Source organism: Plectropomus leopardus, chromosome 18 (assembly GCF_026936395.1).
Source record: "Plectropomus leopardus strain MGB_pleo_1.0 chromosome 18, ASM2693639v1, whole genome shotgun sequence".
NCBI lineage: Eukaryota > Metazoa > Chordata > Actinopteri > Perciformes > Serranidae > Plectropomus > Plectropomus leopardus.
The window spans coordinates 16,483,794-16,500,499 of NC_142193.1; the positions used below are offsets into that span (position 1 = coordinate 16,483,794).

Consider the following 16,706-nt stretch of genomic DNA (forward strand, 5'->3'; position numbering starts at 1 on the left):
TTTGGTCATTCACGTGTAAGCTTCCTCCCTCTTTTCAGTTCATTGTTTCATTGAACTTCCTCTGTCTGTTCCCCACTTTTTCTTTACAAAGGCATCTACAGTTTTGGGTTCTGATTACTGTGGTTTCCATGTCGTCCATGTCTGTGTGTTGGACAACTAAGTGTTGGTTTGTGTGGGATGTGTGTAGTGCAGTGCTGAGTTGGGCAAAGCAGTAAAGAAGGGCCCTACACAGGCCTCCCGGTCCTGCTTTTGTTCTCAGTGGCGGAGGGAACAATAGACTGCGCCACGTCAAACAGGGCCACTTCACTCAACAGAAGGGGCCCACAAACACAGGGAATACCAAGCAGCTGGCCACTGAAACAATGAAGCAGACTCCTTCGTGGGCTAAGGTCCAAACAAACATCTTAAATATCAGCGTCAGCTTATATATGCAGCCTTGTGACAAACTCTGCTGTAGCTCACTGTATCTGGGCTTGTTTTCAAACTTGAATCTGACTGAATGTGAAGGAATGAAGGTTAAGATGCAGCATAAGGTGGTGTGGGGGGGTTTAACAGATGAACAGATGTCGGGGTGATGACCAGGGCTCCTTTCTTGGCAACTGCTGGTCCTCAGTGACCCCATGATCCTGAGAGCCGACGAGGGAAAAGGGGGGATTAGGGGCCTCAAGTCAGTCTGCTCGACCAGCAGACATCCAGAGAAATTGCTGACCCCCCCAAAACATTGAACACTTAACAAAGACCAAACAAGTGGTTAAGGCTCATCTGCTCTTCTGCCAGACATCTCGAGCCATGTGCTCTCTAACAACTATACACTCACAACTACTAGAGATGGAAGCTCTTACCTTCAGCACAGCGGCACTCAAATCCATTGGGCCGGTCATAGCATTTTGCTCCATTCTGGCATGGCGTGCTGGCGCACTCATCTATGTCGATTTGACACATGGTGCCAGTAAACCCTGGGACATGCAAACACAGAGGTGAAGGGTCAGAGAGAAGGTCCAGTGAAAGGGTCCATGCTCAGGTCAGAGGGCAGTTCTGTCTCTTCTTAGAGGGGCAGAGGTCTTTGGCTAGGTTGGTGACGTCTGGCTAAGGTTGGGTTTGAGAGTGTCTCGACTGGTTAAGGACATGTCATCTGTGCACTTGGACTGATGCTAAGATGACCACTACAAAATGCAATGGAAAGCCTGTGACATTGATAATGTTTTTGAAGAGGGACAATCAAGTGCATAAAAGGTGGATGTGAAGATACAAAATTATTGCTATCAGGTGGTAAGGAATATTTGGGCTGCAAAATGCAACTTTTGCAACTTCAGTTCACTTTGGGTTATGGTTCATTTCAGCATCTGCATACAGGGTTCCTACAGCTTGAGGAAAGTTATATTTAAGACTTTTTAAGATGTTATTAATTCCACTTGGAATTAAATTTAAGTATATTGAAGGAAACAAAAACATGACATGAATTACTCAGGATAAGGGACAATTTTGGCAATTTTTATAGTGACACGTCAAGTTAAAAAGTCAGAGAATCTACTTCATATATTGAAAAAAAACCTTAAAACTTAAGTCTTCTATCCTGATCTGTGTGACATTTATATTAATTCATAATTAATTACTGTAAATTATTAAAACAATATGCAGATTCTATTAACATTCTATTACAGATTTTGCAACATCTGAAAAAAAGGATTCATAATATGCTTATAAAATATATTTTTCAGAAGATCGATTTAGGACATTTTAATGCCAATTCATGCTTATTTTTAGATTAATGAATGTAAGGCCTTTATAGGACTTTTTTAGGAAAAGTCTGGACTCTGTGGTGTATAAAATAATAAGGAATGTTTGGAGAAATAGCTCATTTTAACACTAATAATAATAATAATAATAATATCTCAAATCTGCTGGGTTGAAAAGCTTGAGAAACTGAGCAGGCAGTGCCCAGACAGGGGTGAATTGGTGCATTGGTAGCACACTGCTCAGTTGATTAACAGTGTCAGGATGGTCTGTGTGTTGGGTGCTTGGGTTGCTAAAGAAAGGGGAGGGGGGGGGGGTTGGAGGAGACGGTGGGATTGTTTTCTCTTTCCTGCATCAGCTCCACCGGCTCAATAGCTAGATGGGGGGTGGAGAGGGGACGTCTGTCCCAGATGTAAATTGAGGACCTGGAAAAGAATCTCATTAGTAGGACTGCTGTTCCCCACCACCACCAGGGCAGGATGAGGGAGACTGCTGTCCCTTCCACATTCCACAGAGGAGGGGAGCGGGGGTCACAATAGTGTCTTTGTTCAGGCAGGAGGAGAGGATAGGCAGCCTTTCGGGCCGGACTTTTTTATATGAGTGGTGGCTCTAAACACCAGCAGACAGAAGTAGCAGCGCTGACCCTCCTTCCTCTGGTTCTGGGGACATTTAAACTTTGGCTGTCTTGCTGCTGTCACTGAGTTTGAGTTGTTAACAGTGGTAAAAATAAACACAAGCGATAGAAACAAAAGGCTTACCTGGCTGGCAGGTGCACGTGAAGCCGTTTACCATGTCCCGACAGATGCCATCATTCACACATGGGTTGCTCTCACAGTCATCTACGTCAATCTCACAGTAAGTCCCCATGTAGCCTGGAAGACAGGAGTTTAAACTGAATTCACATATGTTTTTCACTTCACTGTGTACAGTTTTTATGAATGGGTATGTCAGTTCAAGCCAGCATGGCTTGAGAGTATTTGTGTGTACTCTTTGCTTTAGGGAAAGGGTCTGTGAAAAACTTTTCTCTCATGGGAGGCCTCAGAGTTTCTGACACTGCTGCACCACAGGATGAAATAAAAGATCCCTAGAGCATCCCCAGTGTTCCCACTCTATGACCTGGAATCACCACACCCTACTGTCCACAGAGTGGTACCCCTCCCTGGGTCAGCATCCCATTCAACAGGTGCATGTTATACATTCTGCGTTCGCAAACTAAGGAGGGTTCCTGCATTGAGGTGAAACAGAGTGTGCATCGGAGTGCTGCGGGAGAGGCTAGCGTGGAATCAGAAATAATCAGCAGCTCTGCATGAGCTTTGCCAGGCTGGCTGATGATGAGGAGGGTGAAGAGGAAGGGCCCGTCTCTGGAAATGAAGGGGGAGGGGGAGAGGCTCTGGGAAAAGGCCTCTTTCCCTCTCTGTGTGTATGAGGGGTGCAAAGTGGAGCACAGAGGGGCCCTATTGTTCCGCTCCATTCCCACCACTCTACCACTCATTAGTATTCACAGCACACTCCGCCCCCTAACTGCTCGCCCTCTCTCACATACAGTCCTATAGACCCGACTCCCAGCTCCAATTTGTATAGTTCCCAAAACCCCAGGATGCATGTAGGACTGTGCGTGAGAGTTTCACTGTGTTTTTGTCATTGAGTGTCCAAACCATCACTTAGTCCAAACTAATACCCTGTCTGGCCGGCTGGCTGTATGGTGCACTGAGAGTAGAGCAGTGCTTCCATACCCCCAACATCAATGAGAATCCATTACATAACAGTCTACACTGGCAGTCAGCACGGCAGAAACTGTAGATGATGCTTCAGCAAGTTTAAAAAATAAATTGCACCACTCTGCTACTGGTTTTAGGCTGTGGGTGACATCTTCTTAAATTGAGATGTTATGTATTGTTGTTTTAGGACGATTTGAAATTCAGCTTCACAGGTATGAATACCTGGCATGCAGATGCAGGTGAATTCTCCGATGCGGTCCAGGCAAGTGGCATCATTCTGGCAGGGCATGGAAAGGCATTCATTGATGTCAATTTCACATCTCGGGCCGGCATAACCCCGGCCGCACTGACACTGGAAGGAGCCCTCTGTGTTCACACATTTCCCAAAATGCTCACATGGGTTGGCACCTGTCAAGAAAAGACAAGTGTCAGTATATGGGACACACTCAAATAAAGGAGAAAGCCATAGTACTGACAAACTGAATGAAAATGACAGATTTACCAATTGAACACTCATCCATGTCCTGGTTGCAAGCACCTCCCACAAAGCCAGCAGGACAGGTGCAAATGGCGCGGCCGTTGAGGGGGTTGGTGTCACACACTGCCCCCTCATTGCAGGGGTTACTCACACACGCATCATCAAGGTGGCACAGCAAACCTGTGGAGATGGCACAAAAAGAAAGAAATATGCCAGTTATAGCCAGAACTAAGCAAACTAGAATTAAGCTTTGGCTCTTGGACAAGTTCCATTCAGGATTCTTGGAATATGAGTGCTTTTTAGTGAACCACCCCACTTTTTGGCCAGTTTTTAGCTGAATCATTGTAATTAAGGATGTGTCATCATCAGAGGGCGTTACACAGTGCATAAGGCAAGTAAACAGTTATAGGAAGATGGCGGATCACGCTCATTACCTGCAAACTTTTGTCCTGTTATTACAGATATTTGTTTTTACCCAAAAAACAAGCATGAACAAAATATTTACGATAAGAAGACATGGAAGAATATTACTTGCAATACTAATCTCTCTTTTCAGCTGCTGGGATATGACGCCCACTGATGTGGTCGTAGTTCGCACTCTAGGTTCCAGCGTGGAGCCAACTTTTTGGGTTCCAAACCAAATCAGTTGTTGGTCAAAATGCTCCATTCAAACCGGTTCAAAATCTAACCTGTTCAATGTTGGTGGAAAAGGGGTGTAAGAGGGGCACATTTGACCCACCCACTTACCTGTCTTTCCAACCGGGCACTCGCAGAAGAAGGATGCGACACGGTCATGGCAGGTGGCCCCGTTGAAGCAAACAGCTATGGCGCAGTCATCAATGTTCTCACTGCAGTCATCTCCAGTCCAACCATTAACACAGACGCAGGTATGACCACCGATGGTGTTGAAGCAAGTACCCCCGTTATGGCAGGCGTTTGGTTGCATGAGACACTCGTTAACATCCTCAGCACAGTATTGCCCTGGAGTAGTTGGATGACATGTTAGCTCATACACACTCACCATGTATATGTTTTAAGTCTATTTCAAATATGATGTAAATAGAGCCTACCTGTCCATTCTGGTGGACACTGGCAATTGTAGGTGTTGACTCCATCCACACATATTCCTCCATTCATACACTTGTGTCCTGGACAGTCATCCACGTTATTCTCACAGTTGTGTCCCTCGAAACCTAAGACAGATGGAGAGAGAGAAGAGTTATGATACACAGACAGTAATACACACCAAGTAAGAGTTTATTAAACATTCAGGGGTTCCTGTTTAAGACACTTAGCATCTCTACTCATAACCTTGAGTCATATTTCCCACACTAGAGGAGGTGTGGGGCACCGTGGGCAGTAAAAAGGTTCAGAGGGTGTCTGATTGTTTACATCTTCTCATGATGGTTCCCATACGGTGCCCGCGACAGCCGTGACTCCTGCCTGCTTCAGAGATCCGCACTCCCCGCAGTGTTTGCTTGTTTTATAATCTCTCACAGTTTCAATGACTTCCTCTCTGGCAAGAGACATTTCCTGTCAGATCCCCAGTGGGAAGCCAGAAGGCCCATAAAATAAATTCTTTCTGTTGTGAAAAAGGCAGAGTGGAGTAGAGTGACGGCGGGCTGCCTCTTTAACTCTCCCACCATCCCGTCTCCCATCAGTAGCTATTAATAGCAGACAGGAAGCTGACCTGGGAGAGAGGAGTAAATCCCAGCACTAACATCTACGTCATCAGGCTGGGAAAATTTGTATCACTGTAGCACACTGCTGAGGGCCTGGGAAAACAGCAGGGTCGGCACACTCTGATTATGTGTGTGTGTGTGTTATTATGCTCAAGAGCCATCTACCTGGTAGGCAAGCACACTCATAGGAATGGTCGCTGGTCTGCCGACAGGTGCCCCCGTTAAGACACTGAGATGGGGCACAGGGAAGAGTGGACACCTCGCATGTGCGCCCGCTGTATCCAGGTTGGCACTGGCAGCGGAAGGACCCAGGGGTGTTAATGCAGAGGCCACCGTTGAGGCACACGCCAGGCTTGCGGCACTCGTCAATGTCATTGCGGCAGTTCTTTCCCTGGAAGCCAGGTGGGCAGGAACAGTTGTAGTGGTTATTCCAATTGGCACAGCGGGCCCCATTGGCACAGGGACTTGTGGCACAGGCATCAATGAGGGAGCAGTCTTGGCCTGGAGATTAAATGGTGAATTGCTTTCAGTTAAAACAGGAACTTCCAATTTCACATCTCATATCTGATGAAGACAAATTCTAATCAATGTACCTCTGAACCCTCTCTGGCACACACAGGTGTATTGTGGGATACCATTGACCACCTGGCTCTTGCAAGCTGCTCCATTCAGACATGGTAATCGATGACAAGGATCCAGGTGCTGACAGAGGGGACCAATGAATCCTGGACGACATCTGCACAAATAAATTCATACACAAATTAGGATGTCATTGGCTTACAGGTTGAATTGAGTCACAAGCTGACAGGCTAAACTATTTAACACAGAACTGCGACACTCAAACTCCAGTGTAGCCTAATTCCCATCATGTTCTGGGTTTGGCAGTCCGGGCCCAAACGACACCTTGGCAAAGCCTGCTGCCTGACTCATACATTGGCTTGAGTAATGCTTCTGGGCCCTGGAATGAATTTGTAATAACCCAGCTTAGCCCTTGAGTACCAGTCATGAAATACATTGTTCATGGAGTCAGACACACATCCACTCACAAACAGATTAAAACATAAAGATTGAGGGAATCCATCTCTCTGCATGTTATAGGGTTCACATTCTCTGTTATTTCCAGCTGGAAACGCTCAGTTTCTCCATGTATGCTATAACATTCTTCGACTGTTACAGTTTTTCCGCACTTCGGCTCTCGTTTCTGTTCTCGTATATATGAAAAAGACCACACCCAGAAACAGCAGTCTGGAAACTTAACAATTGCCAACAAATACTGACAGTCATGAGAAAATTCAGCACGCATGAAGCGAATAGAAGAAGCAGCTGCGGTATGTGCATGAAACAACACATCCTTCCAGTGACTGCATTCTGATATAACAGAGCACTATCATGATAAACACATGATACGTTTTTAAATCAGCTGTATCAAACACATCTGAAGGAACAGACAGCTTGCATTTCACTCATGCTATAATCCCAAGTATATGTTTACACTCTAAGTCTGTTTTCTTGCATTCTACAAGACTACCTACAGTACTACCAAATCATGGGTGACCAAAAATGTGCCTCAACGCTTCTTGTATAGACACAGGTGGAGGATACTCCTGCTGCTCTGCTAGCATGCTGCACAAGCTGTGGAGACATTACCTGACCTCCACCTGCTCCACTGAGAAGCAGAGATAAACACATAAACAGGTCTTGCTACTGTAGCTCTCGGCAGAGGTCCTTTAGGAGTTCAGACAATGTTTGGACTAACTAAGGAGTCCAGTATGAGCTGGTAACTCTACACCCACAGTGGAGCCCCTGGCGGAGGACAGGCCCCCTCTTCAAACAGGCTGTTTGATGCTGATGACAGGGCAGTGACGGCTGGGTTTTGGCCCGCCCTTAGGCTCTGTCTTCTCTTTCACTGGAGAGGAACCCCTGGGCAGAAGCAACAATGGGTTTTCATCTATTCTCTTTTACAGGAGCATCACCACAGCATTGGCAATAGTTCATCCTTTACTTTTTTGATTTGCCCTCCCCCCTGTAAGAACAAAGACTAACAATGTTGTGTCTCTTGCCTTTGGCTGGTAGACTAAAGCTGCTCCAGGTAAAGCAAGAAAGGATGAACTGATCTAGTTTTTCACGGAAATTGCCTGCTTTCTTTGTGGTTGTTCTGCTCAGACAAACTGAACACTGGCTTTTTTTTTTCCCCAAAGGTGTACAAAGACTATGTGGGAGCCACAGCCACAAAAATGTGCATACACACAATAACAGTGCAGAAAAAGTTAAACTACTCCAAAGTCATATTTTTCATCTATAAAAATTAATCAAGTATTAAAGCATAACAACTGTACGTGCTGTATGCATATTTCCCATAATGTAGCTCACCACCTATGCACTGAAACTTGGTGTGGAAGTCAGCAGCACTCGAGCACTAGTGTTACTCAGACAGTTATTACAGCTAGTCGTCCATCTCCAAAAGCCCCCCGAACGCCAGCTTGGCTTCCCCTCCCTAACAACCCCCTCCTCTCACGCGCTGAGAGGTCAAATGTCAGAGGTCCCCATCTAATTGTGATGATAATGTCACTCAGGCTGCAGGGAGTGGGGTGGGGCTGCTCTGCAGGACAGAATGTCTTTAGAAGGTGGAACTGGTGGATGGGGCGACGGAGAGGAGGAGAGAGCAGTCTGGGTCCGGCAAGAATGTCATGTCATATTTCCTGTAATCCCTCGTCCCTTGCTATAAAAACACCGCACTCACGCCGAATGCACGATCCATGTTGCCCTGGCAACCTCACAGACGAACAAGCAAGCCTGACACCCAACCAAACACCCCTCCCCATCCCCAGATCCCCTTGGTCCCCATGGCTATTTGTCATGGCTTGGCTGGGTTTATTTAGAGGCAAATTAACTATGTCTGGAATCTCGGGTGTCACTAAAAAATGAAACACAAACGTGGCACAAAGAGGGCTTTGAAAAGACTGAGGAAGAAAGTTGCTTATAGAGCCGAAAAAATTCAACACGGACTGACAGTCAAATTCTTCTGGAGACTGTGGTGTGGGCATTTGACTGCTCATGAAAGCCAAAGAGCAACAGTCTTAACAGGCTGTTGTTCTCCGAAGACTGTTTTGACTCTGTGGATGGAGAATAACTTACAAATCACTGCAAGAAGCATTGTGTGTTCAACTGCATGCTCATGTCACACTACAGAGACTAGGTATTTGGAATAAAATGTGTTAAGCTATGAGAATAAAGTGCATTGGCATTACATTATGTGTGTTTTAGTGTGTGGGTGTAAGAATGACGATAGCAGTTATGTCTGATAAATTATTTGTCCTCCCTTACAAATGCACACTCAACTGAGCAGCCAAAACACATTCTTTTGTCTAGACCTGACTCATTGCCAACATGCTACTCCCATAACACACAAATCAGAGTGCTATCAGTGCAGAGACTGTGAGAGACATGCAACTTTGTCCCTATGCACCTGAGAGTCTCCTTATCAGGCTCTTTATAACCTTGCGGATTCCACTGGCTCTGGGAACAACAGGGCAGGAACTGTGCCTTCGCCTGGGCCCAGCCTTCTTTGTGGCGGATGTGGACGGCAGGTGCAGGCTGCTGTTGTGCAATGGGCCCCTGAGTCATATTTAGTGAGTGTCGACTTCTGACCTCTGAGGAAGAGAGTGCAGCAGATGAGGAGGAGGTCTTTGAGTGCAGCGGAGGGATGGCCAGAACGGGTAATCTCCCCACGTCAAACCATTTGAGGACTTTTGTCAGCTGCACCCCCCGGCACCATGCATCTGTCCAAATCTGTCAGCACACCTCTGGCCGTCTGGCATCTAGCTCTTGTGCCAGACTTTAAGCCAAAACAACTGGAGTGTTTTGCTCATGGGAAAAGCCCAGTAACCACTCACACACATTGGCCGTTTCACAACACTCGAGAGATTTCATTCACAAACACATGCATTAACAGGTCCTCTTAGCACACTTTAAGGATTGTTACACGAAGGCACCACTGCAACAAAGCAAACACATGCAACAATCAGTACACGCCCAAACGCAAAGAAAGGAAACTTACAACAGGCCTCAGCCTTTGAGGAAGGGAAGTATCATGAACCCATAAAAGAGAAGATCCACAGAGAGAGTAATAAAAGAAGGAGGAAAGAGATGGAAATTGTTAAACATTTAATCAAGAAGAGATCAAAGTAAGCTTTCAAAAGATTTTTGCAATTTGAATAATGACATTCCAAAATTTCACTGTGATTTCTTTTTCAGCACCAAGTATGAGGATCATCTGCCTAAAACTTTGATTTACGCAAGCTCTGACACCTACACTCATGTAACAAGATGCCAGTTTTCCTGCTTTTCGGGTCACTGAAGCAGGGTAACCTGAGCTCATCCTCTCCCAACAATGGCAGCTACTCTGCCAGAGGTCAGAGGGTGGCTCACCTGTGAACAAAGAGGCTGTAATCTCTGACACGGTCCATACACACAGTCATGCTTCACAAAACAACAAGTATAAAGGATTTTTCTTATCTTAGAATGCATTTCCTAAAACTGATGGAGAGGAAGAGCAACAAAAACAGAACTACCATCTTCTGACTTGGGGCAAGATTTCAACTTTGCACGTGAAGAGACAATGAAGAGTTTTACCAATTGTTTTGAGCACAAAGGTTGCCCAAAAAATGTTAGGATCTTTGGGAAAACTCTAACAACAGTGTCTCTTTCTCTCAACGCAGACCTCTTTCCCTCACCCCCTCCTTTCTACAAGCAAGCAGGAACCAGCTCTGCTCCTTTATGCAAGTCCATACTGACACCGCACTGCCAACAGGAGCCCATCCACCTCCCCCCCTCCTTCCCAACAGCCTCTTCTGCTCTGCTCTCCCCAGCTTGGCTCTCCCTTTCTCAGCAAAGAGCCAGATTGGGGGTTGGGGGAGTGTTTTGTGGCCCAAATAAAAGAGCTAAAGTAGTCAGAACTCCTTTGTATGAAAGTGTTGGGGGGGGGGGCACTGACCCAAACAGCTAGTCTTTCAGGCCCAGGCTTACACGGACCAACAGGCCTTGGCTGTAGCCTGGCAACAGTAACCCATAGTGAGGGGGAGCCGCAGTGAGAAAAGGGGGGTGTTCGGAGACAGGGTTTCGTAAGGACAGTTGGGGCACTTCAGAGGACTGATCTCCTTCATATGCAGGTAGCACTGAGCGCCATACGGGACCCATTCAGTCTGGTAATTAAGTACGATCATGTCTTAAAAGGATGCGTGTTTCACAGTTTAAAGTGCAAAGTTTGTTTCAACAATTGTGCTTAGACACACAATGGAGGTATTGATATCTCCAGAGGGAGATTTCCAGAGCACCCCCCCAGAGCATGAATATTAAACATGTGAATATATGGACATTTAACTTTCTCTAGTGGAAAAGCAGCAATGAATCTGACTAAAGGAAGGCTGTCAGTGCGTTCTTCTCACCTCCATAGCCCCTCAGATTTCCATGTTTAAGACTATAAATCCAGTATGCCAAGGAAATGTCTGGCATTTCCTTGGCAGTGAGAACTGCACAGATCCTCTGCACCAAGAGAATTAAAATGTGCTCTTGTTGCTAAGTGCTCAGTAATGCTGCTATGGAAAGGGAAGGACAAGAGCTTGTAGTTTTTACATTTTTAGTCCATACACTATCCTGACAAATTTGCCTCAAGTGTCAACAGATTTTGGAAGAGTATTCCCTGACATTTTTCAAATAGCAACTCGTTTGCCCATAACCACATTGCATGAATCCCAGGGTCGAGGTCTTTCAAAGCATTCTCTGCTGAATTCAACCACAAAAAACCCCACCCAACCACCTAAACTGAACCAGATTCTGTTCCCCTTTGAAAGAAATGGGAAAGACCCCATCCCCAACTGAACATGAAAGATCTATTGCAAAACTTGTCCAATGTTTTGGCTCACATTAACAGTAAAAACATGATGTGACAAAAGATATCTTAGACTTTCTAATGGCCTGAATTGCTCTTTATTTCATGGCAAACATTTGCTGCACATTAAAAAGGATTCAATAGAACTACAACCGATAAACCACACTTCAGTTTAATAATGTTGACTAAAAGAGTTCCACTGATTGACCAGCACAGACTCTCACATACTTATGAAACAATGAAATTTGTTTATGGTGCACTGGCTAAGTTTCCTTATGATAAGCTAAAGAGAAAGGCTAGGAGAGCAGCCAGATAGTGCCTATTATGTTAACTGCTATCACCCAAAGAAGTAGTAGTGCTGTTTAAGAAGAGTTTGGGCCAATTTGCCTAATGAAATATAAAAAAGGATAGAAAATTGCAATAACATGGCAAGGTCTTTGTATTTCCATTTAAGTCACAAAACCTCAGATTATTTGTAATTTAGGAAAAGGTAAACACTGAAATCAAGATGTCTGTGGAAAATGTGCTCAGTGAAAAAGTGAATGCCTTTTCCTGAATCATTTAATGATGGGACCCATCCCTTCCTCTCCTAAAAGGGAGGGACAGACAAGGGAAATTTTGCTGGCGGACCTCAGTTATTCCAATCAGGCCTGCCTGAAATGTCTCTTCAGAAGTCATCTTTTAGCGGATAAGAAGAAACAGCCAGGGGTTGAAACTTCAGAGGCAGCCTTATCCTGACATGAGCATGTGATTCAGACATACATTGAGTCCAGAGAGAATAATATGACACAAATCCCAACTGGATGTTTCCGTGCCAGCTCACAATAATGGCAAAACTGACAATATTTAGCACACGGGTAGTTTTGTGGATATATGTGACATGCAAGTGAGTACATACTCAGAAAATAGTTCCAAGTATTGAACAATTTTAGCATGATGTTGCCATTGGGGGAGCATGAAAATGAGGAAAAATATGAGAAAGTTGAGGAGCATGGAGACCCCAGTGCTTTGAGTAAGCTGCTTAAGCTTTTCTGATAAGACAGGATGTGCGTAGCAGGGGGGTCAGAAGGCACCACTTCCTGTGACGGGGCCTGGGAACCACAGCTCCCAGTCTGAAGTCATGACCCCCAGAAAAGAAGGGATAACAAACCCAAATCTGACTCCCTTCTATAGTGTAACCTCCCACCTCAGATAGTACTCATCTCCTTATAGATACGACCACTGTTCTCCTTTTAAATAATTTCTAACTACAAGGTCTATAATGCATTAATTTTCCTGGATAACAACTTGACAATGGCTCCATCTGCCTGTCAGGGCAGCGTGAGTGATATGGGCTATACGTTGCCTCACAAAACTGCAAAGTAACTAATTGCAAATCAAACAAGTCATTCTAAACATCCCATTTTCATTAAGAGTGGCTGACAGTATTGTTAAAGGCATTCCTGAGGGGGCTACCAGGGTGAATGGATGGGAGGTATGGACAATAACCTGAAAGCACCAGAGGGACAGGAGGAATCTTACTAAGCATTCCTCTCTAATCCACCATAAAGATGCCAAAGAAAACACTAGCCCTGAGGTGCTCTGAACTAAGCCAACAATATAATCTGTCTCTTTGCTGCGGTCAGTAAATATGTGCCTTGGCATGTGTGTACATTTCCACCTCTTAGTGAATTGTGTTCCTTAAAAATACATTTTTTGAGCAAATTAACATGTGAGGTCCCATGAGAACATTTAATTTGTCTTTACTGTAGAAAGGAGAAAGAACATGTGTCTCTTCTCTTCAAACACATGTACAGTTATTGATAGTTTCCAGAACTAAAAAATATGGCAGAAGCAAGTTTTAAACTAAAGAAACAGCACCCACACTCGCTGGACAGTCTGCTCCCTATCAAACTCAAAGATGTCCTCTTTAATCATTTCCTAAGAGGCTGGGAGTTGCAGGGTCATAACAAAACACTCACAATTTATATGCTAACACTGCTACTGAGGCCAAGGGCGAAGCATTTATAACATAAAGGCGACCACTGTATCCATCCATGGGCCTCACGCAGCGGAGAAGCCCCACATTTATTTCCATTCAGCTTAGAGGATCTGAGAGGAAAGAGTTTGTTGTAATCTGCGATCTGCCACTGTGCTGAGAGACATAGCTAGAGGATGAGCCGTCAGGGCTCGGACGACATGCAGAGAGAGAAAGAGCGGACCCGGTTGCCGCTGCTGCACTGTGAGAGAGGCAACATGTGTTGGAGGGACCGCAAGCTACCGGCTTCATTCCTCCACAAGCTTGTCTCTCACAGTATGGGGGCGGCTGACTGCTCAATGGCAGCACCTGGCCCTATGCTTCCCCTTTGTCAAGATCTGACTTCACTGGATTACCATCACAACATCCACCAGCTGTCCTCTACGCAGCCCACCCCCTCCCCACACTCCCTCCCTCCTACCCAGCCTCCCTCTACCCGTTCCCTGCCCCCAGTCCGATCCCTCCAGCTGGATCCTCTCTGAATGACACCCTCTCAATCTGCCTAATTATCTCTCCTCCGGCCTCGCCACTGTGGCCCTCTCGAGGCAGCACATTCTGCTTGCAGGGCGGAGCTGAGGGGCCAAAGCCTCTTCAACTGGACTTCCTGACTGCTCACCTATTGGGCCGCTCTTTCTGTGACACCACCAACCCTTCACTGTCAAGTTCAAAACTCTGAGACAGAAAAAAACACATAAAAAATATTCATTGTGTATCAAATGTGTCAGAAAATGTAGAGAGAACCTCACATTACGAGACTGTATTTTGAACTTATGCCGTGTTGAGCTGTGTTACTTTGAACATATTAATAAGGTGGTGAAGATTCTCATTCATCCAGGTCATGGTAATTCTAAAAGCTAAGTCTTAGGCAACTGGACTTGTTTGTTTCTTACAGAAGTTTCATCTCTCATCCGAGAGGCTTCTTCAGTTCTTTAGTTTTGACGAAGCTTCTCAGAGGAGGGAACTTAGTAAAGGCTGGATTGAAGAGCTGGTGTTTCTGAGCAACTTTATCTCTTGAACAGACATACTGAATTACAAAATCTGCATGCATGCTGTGTTTATCTGCAGTCCTCAAACAAAGCCAACTGATTGAAGAGGAAAGGATATTCACTAGCTTTGGGGTTGACCAACAACAAATAGTACTTGCTGCAGTATATTGAAAAAAAACTTTCTAAATAATTTTATATATCAGGTTTATGAATTGAGGTTGAAGTATGATTTCATAGTTCTATTACAGTGACATTTACATTCTCATTTGCTAAAAGCCACACTCCCTCTAGTGCATGTGACAATACAAGCATGTTTGCAGACTCATACAGAGGCTGATGGTTCTGAAGTCCTATTTTCTTGAAATTAAATGTGTAAAAGCACAGGATGAATCATGTATAATTTGAGGTCAGTCAGACAAGGATTTACATTTATTGTAATTTACTATATTTACTACTATTTGCATGAAGGAAGTGGAGACATGACAGTCAGGTCTGCTATGAATTCTTAGGAATTGTGATTAAACCACAATTTTGTGTTTGGCTTATTTTTTGTTTAAAGGATGACAGTTTTATTTATTTTTCCATGCTCAATGTTAAAAAAATGACAAGATGAACTGTTTTGTTAATCTGCTGTATTGTTGAAATGTGTATGAATGTGCGGATGGGGATCCAAAAAAAGAAAGAAAAGAGAAAAGTGCTTCCAAGTCAATGGAAATCATTTTCATCAAACTCATTCTGCCTTCCTTAATTAAACATTTTCTCACACAAGCCCATGTCTGACAAGAAACCTGATCTTAACACAAACTGACTCATACCAGATTGCTGGTCGTAGGTAAATGCATAATCTCCCAGTTCACACAAGACATGGGTTTATAACTGTAGTTACAGTGTTTGCACAGTGGAGTTTCAAATTGGCACATGCATGTGCAGATTATTTTGTGTGACTTTTTTCTATGTATTTGATCACTTCAGGAATAGTGAATGCAACTGCTGTATCACGTTCAACAATCTTTGCAATCATAAAGAAAGGAATTTATGGCGGACAATCATTTAGGGCCAGTAGCTAAATGGAGTTAAAGGGTTGGTAGCACGTTGGAACACTCAACTGAGACTAAATGTATTAACTGATTTTTACCAGGTAGCTCAAAGAGGTGAAATGGGTATCAGAATTTGATTACTTGAACTGTACTACTACTACTGTCGCCTTCAGCAACTCGAGTCTGCAACTTGAAGAAGACGCCAGCACACTTAGAGACGCTTAAAGGGGCTAACAAGATGGAGAACATTGAGATCTGTTGCATATTACAGCTATAGTGTGGTATCATAGTTGTGTTTTCAAACAAGACAGAGGATACATTAGTATCTGGGACAGTAACAATGGTGGCTGCTATACACTCAGTATTGCTGTCACTTGAGAGACAACTTGCCATAAGAAAAATTAAATAACCAAGTGCTGGGCAACAAGTGGACACAGGTGAACGCTCACACATACAACATGTGTTTTTATGTGGAACAGTGGTAATTTCATTCAAGGTTGTTTTCTTCTGGTTCTTCAAATTCCTTCCAAATGCCAAAACATGTATCTGTATCTGCATTTTGTTTTCTATCTTTCTACTCCGTATTGGTCTCACTTTGCCATGTCCTTTCTTCTCTGCCTCTCTACGCCCTGTTCTGATGGTGCCGGGTTACAGGCAGGTATCTGGTAGAAGAAAGGATCTTTTCTGCTGTTTTGGATCTCCTGTTTCTGTGGGCTCCCAGGGGAAGGGGTGGGGTGGCTCCACCGCTCACCTCTGTCTGGGACTGGTCCGACCACTCTCATAAGTCCACGCTCCGCTCCACTGCTCTGCCCCGCTATGGGACTCTTTCTACACTGTGTGGTGTGACATTTAATGTCCCCTTCCATTAGAAATGCTTTCCCTTTGCACTTTAAGTGCTTCTTTTTCTTGGCATTGAACCAGCATAGTGATTACACATGGCCAACTCCTACACCCCTAACATATAGCATGAACATGTACTATACACTGCACAAAGTACCAAAGGAGCACACAGGATGAACAAATGGTGTCTTCCAAAACACAATAAATCTGGAGACAGGTGAAACATAAAGAGTATGTTCGTTTTCAGGGAAGTGCTGTTCAGAAAAAAATGATGTTGAATTGGATTGGCTGCCTAAAATTATACATTGACTGGCTTAATGACACTCA

The 16,706-nt window shown here is 44.5% G+C and overlaps 1 protein-coding gene across 1 annotated transcript in view; it reads right to left on the minus strand.

Annotated features, from left to right (window-relative positions):
* notch3 (notch receptor 3) overlaps nt 1–16,706 on the minus strand; it is a 31,561-nt gene that overhangs the window by 12,414 nt on the left and 2,441 nt on the right. The window contains exons 3-10 of the mRNA XM_042504782.2: nt 6,206–6,348; nt 5,778–6,113; nt 5,001–5,123; nt 4,678–4,911; nt 3,955–4,110; nt 3,675–3,860; nt 2,493–2,606; nt 843–956 (exon numbers count right to left, since the gene is read on the minus strand). Of these exons, the coding sequence (XP_042360716.2) occupies nt 843–956; nt 2,493–2,606; nt 3,675–3,860; nt 3,955–4,110; nt 4,678–4,911; nt 5,001–5,123; nt 5,778–6,113; nt 6,206–6,348 (1,406 nt within the window). The remainder of the gene's footprint in view (nt 1–842; nt 957–2,492; nt 2,607–3,674; nt 3,861–3,954; nt 4,111–4,677; nt 4,912–5,000; nt 5,124–5,777; nt 6,114–6,205; nt 6,349–16,706) is intronic.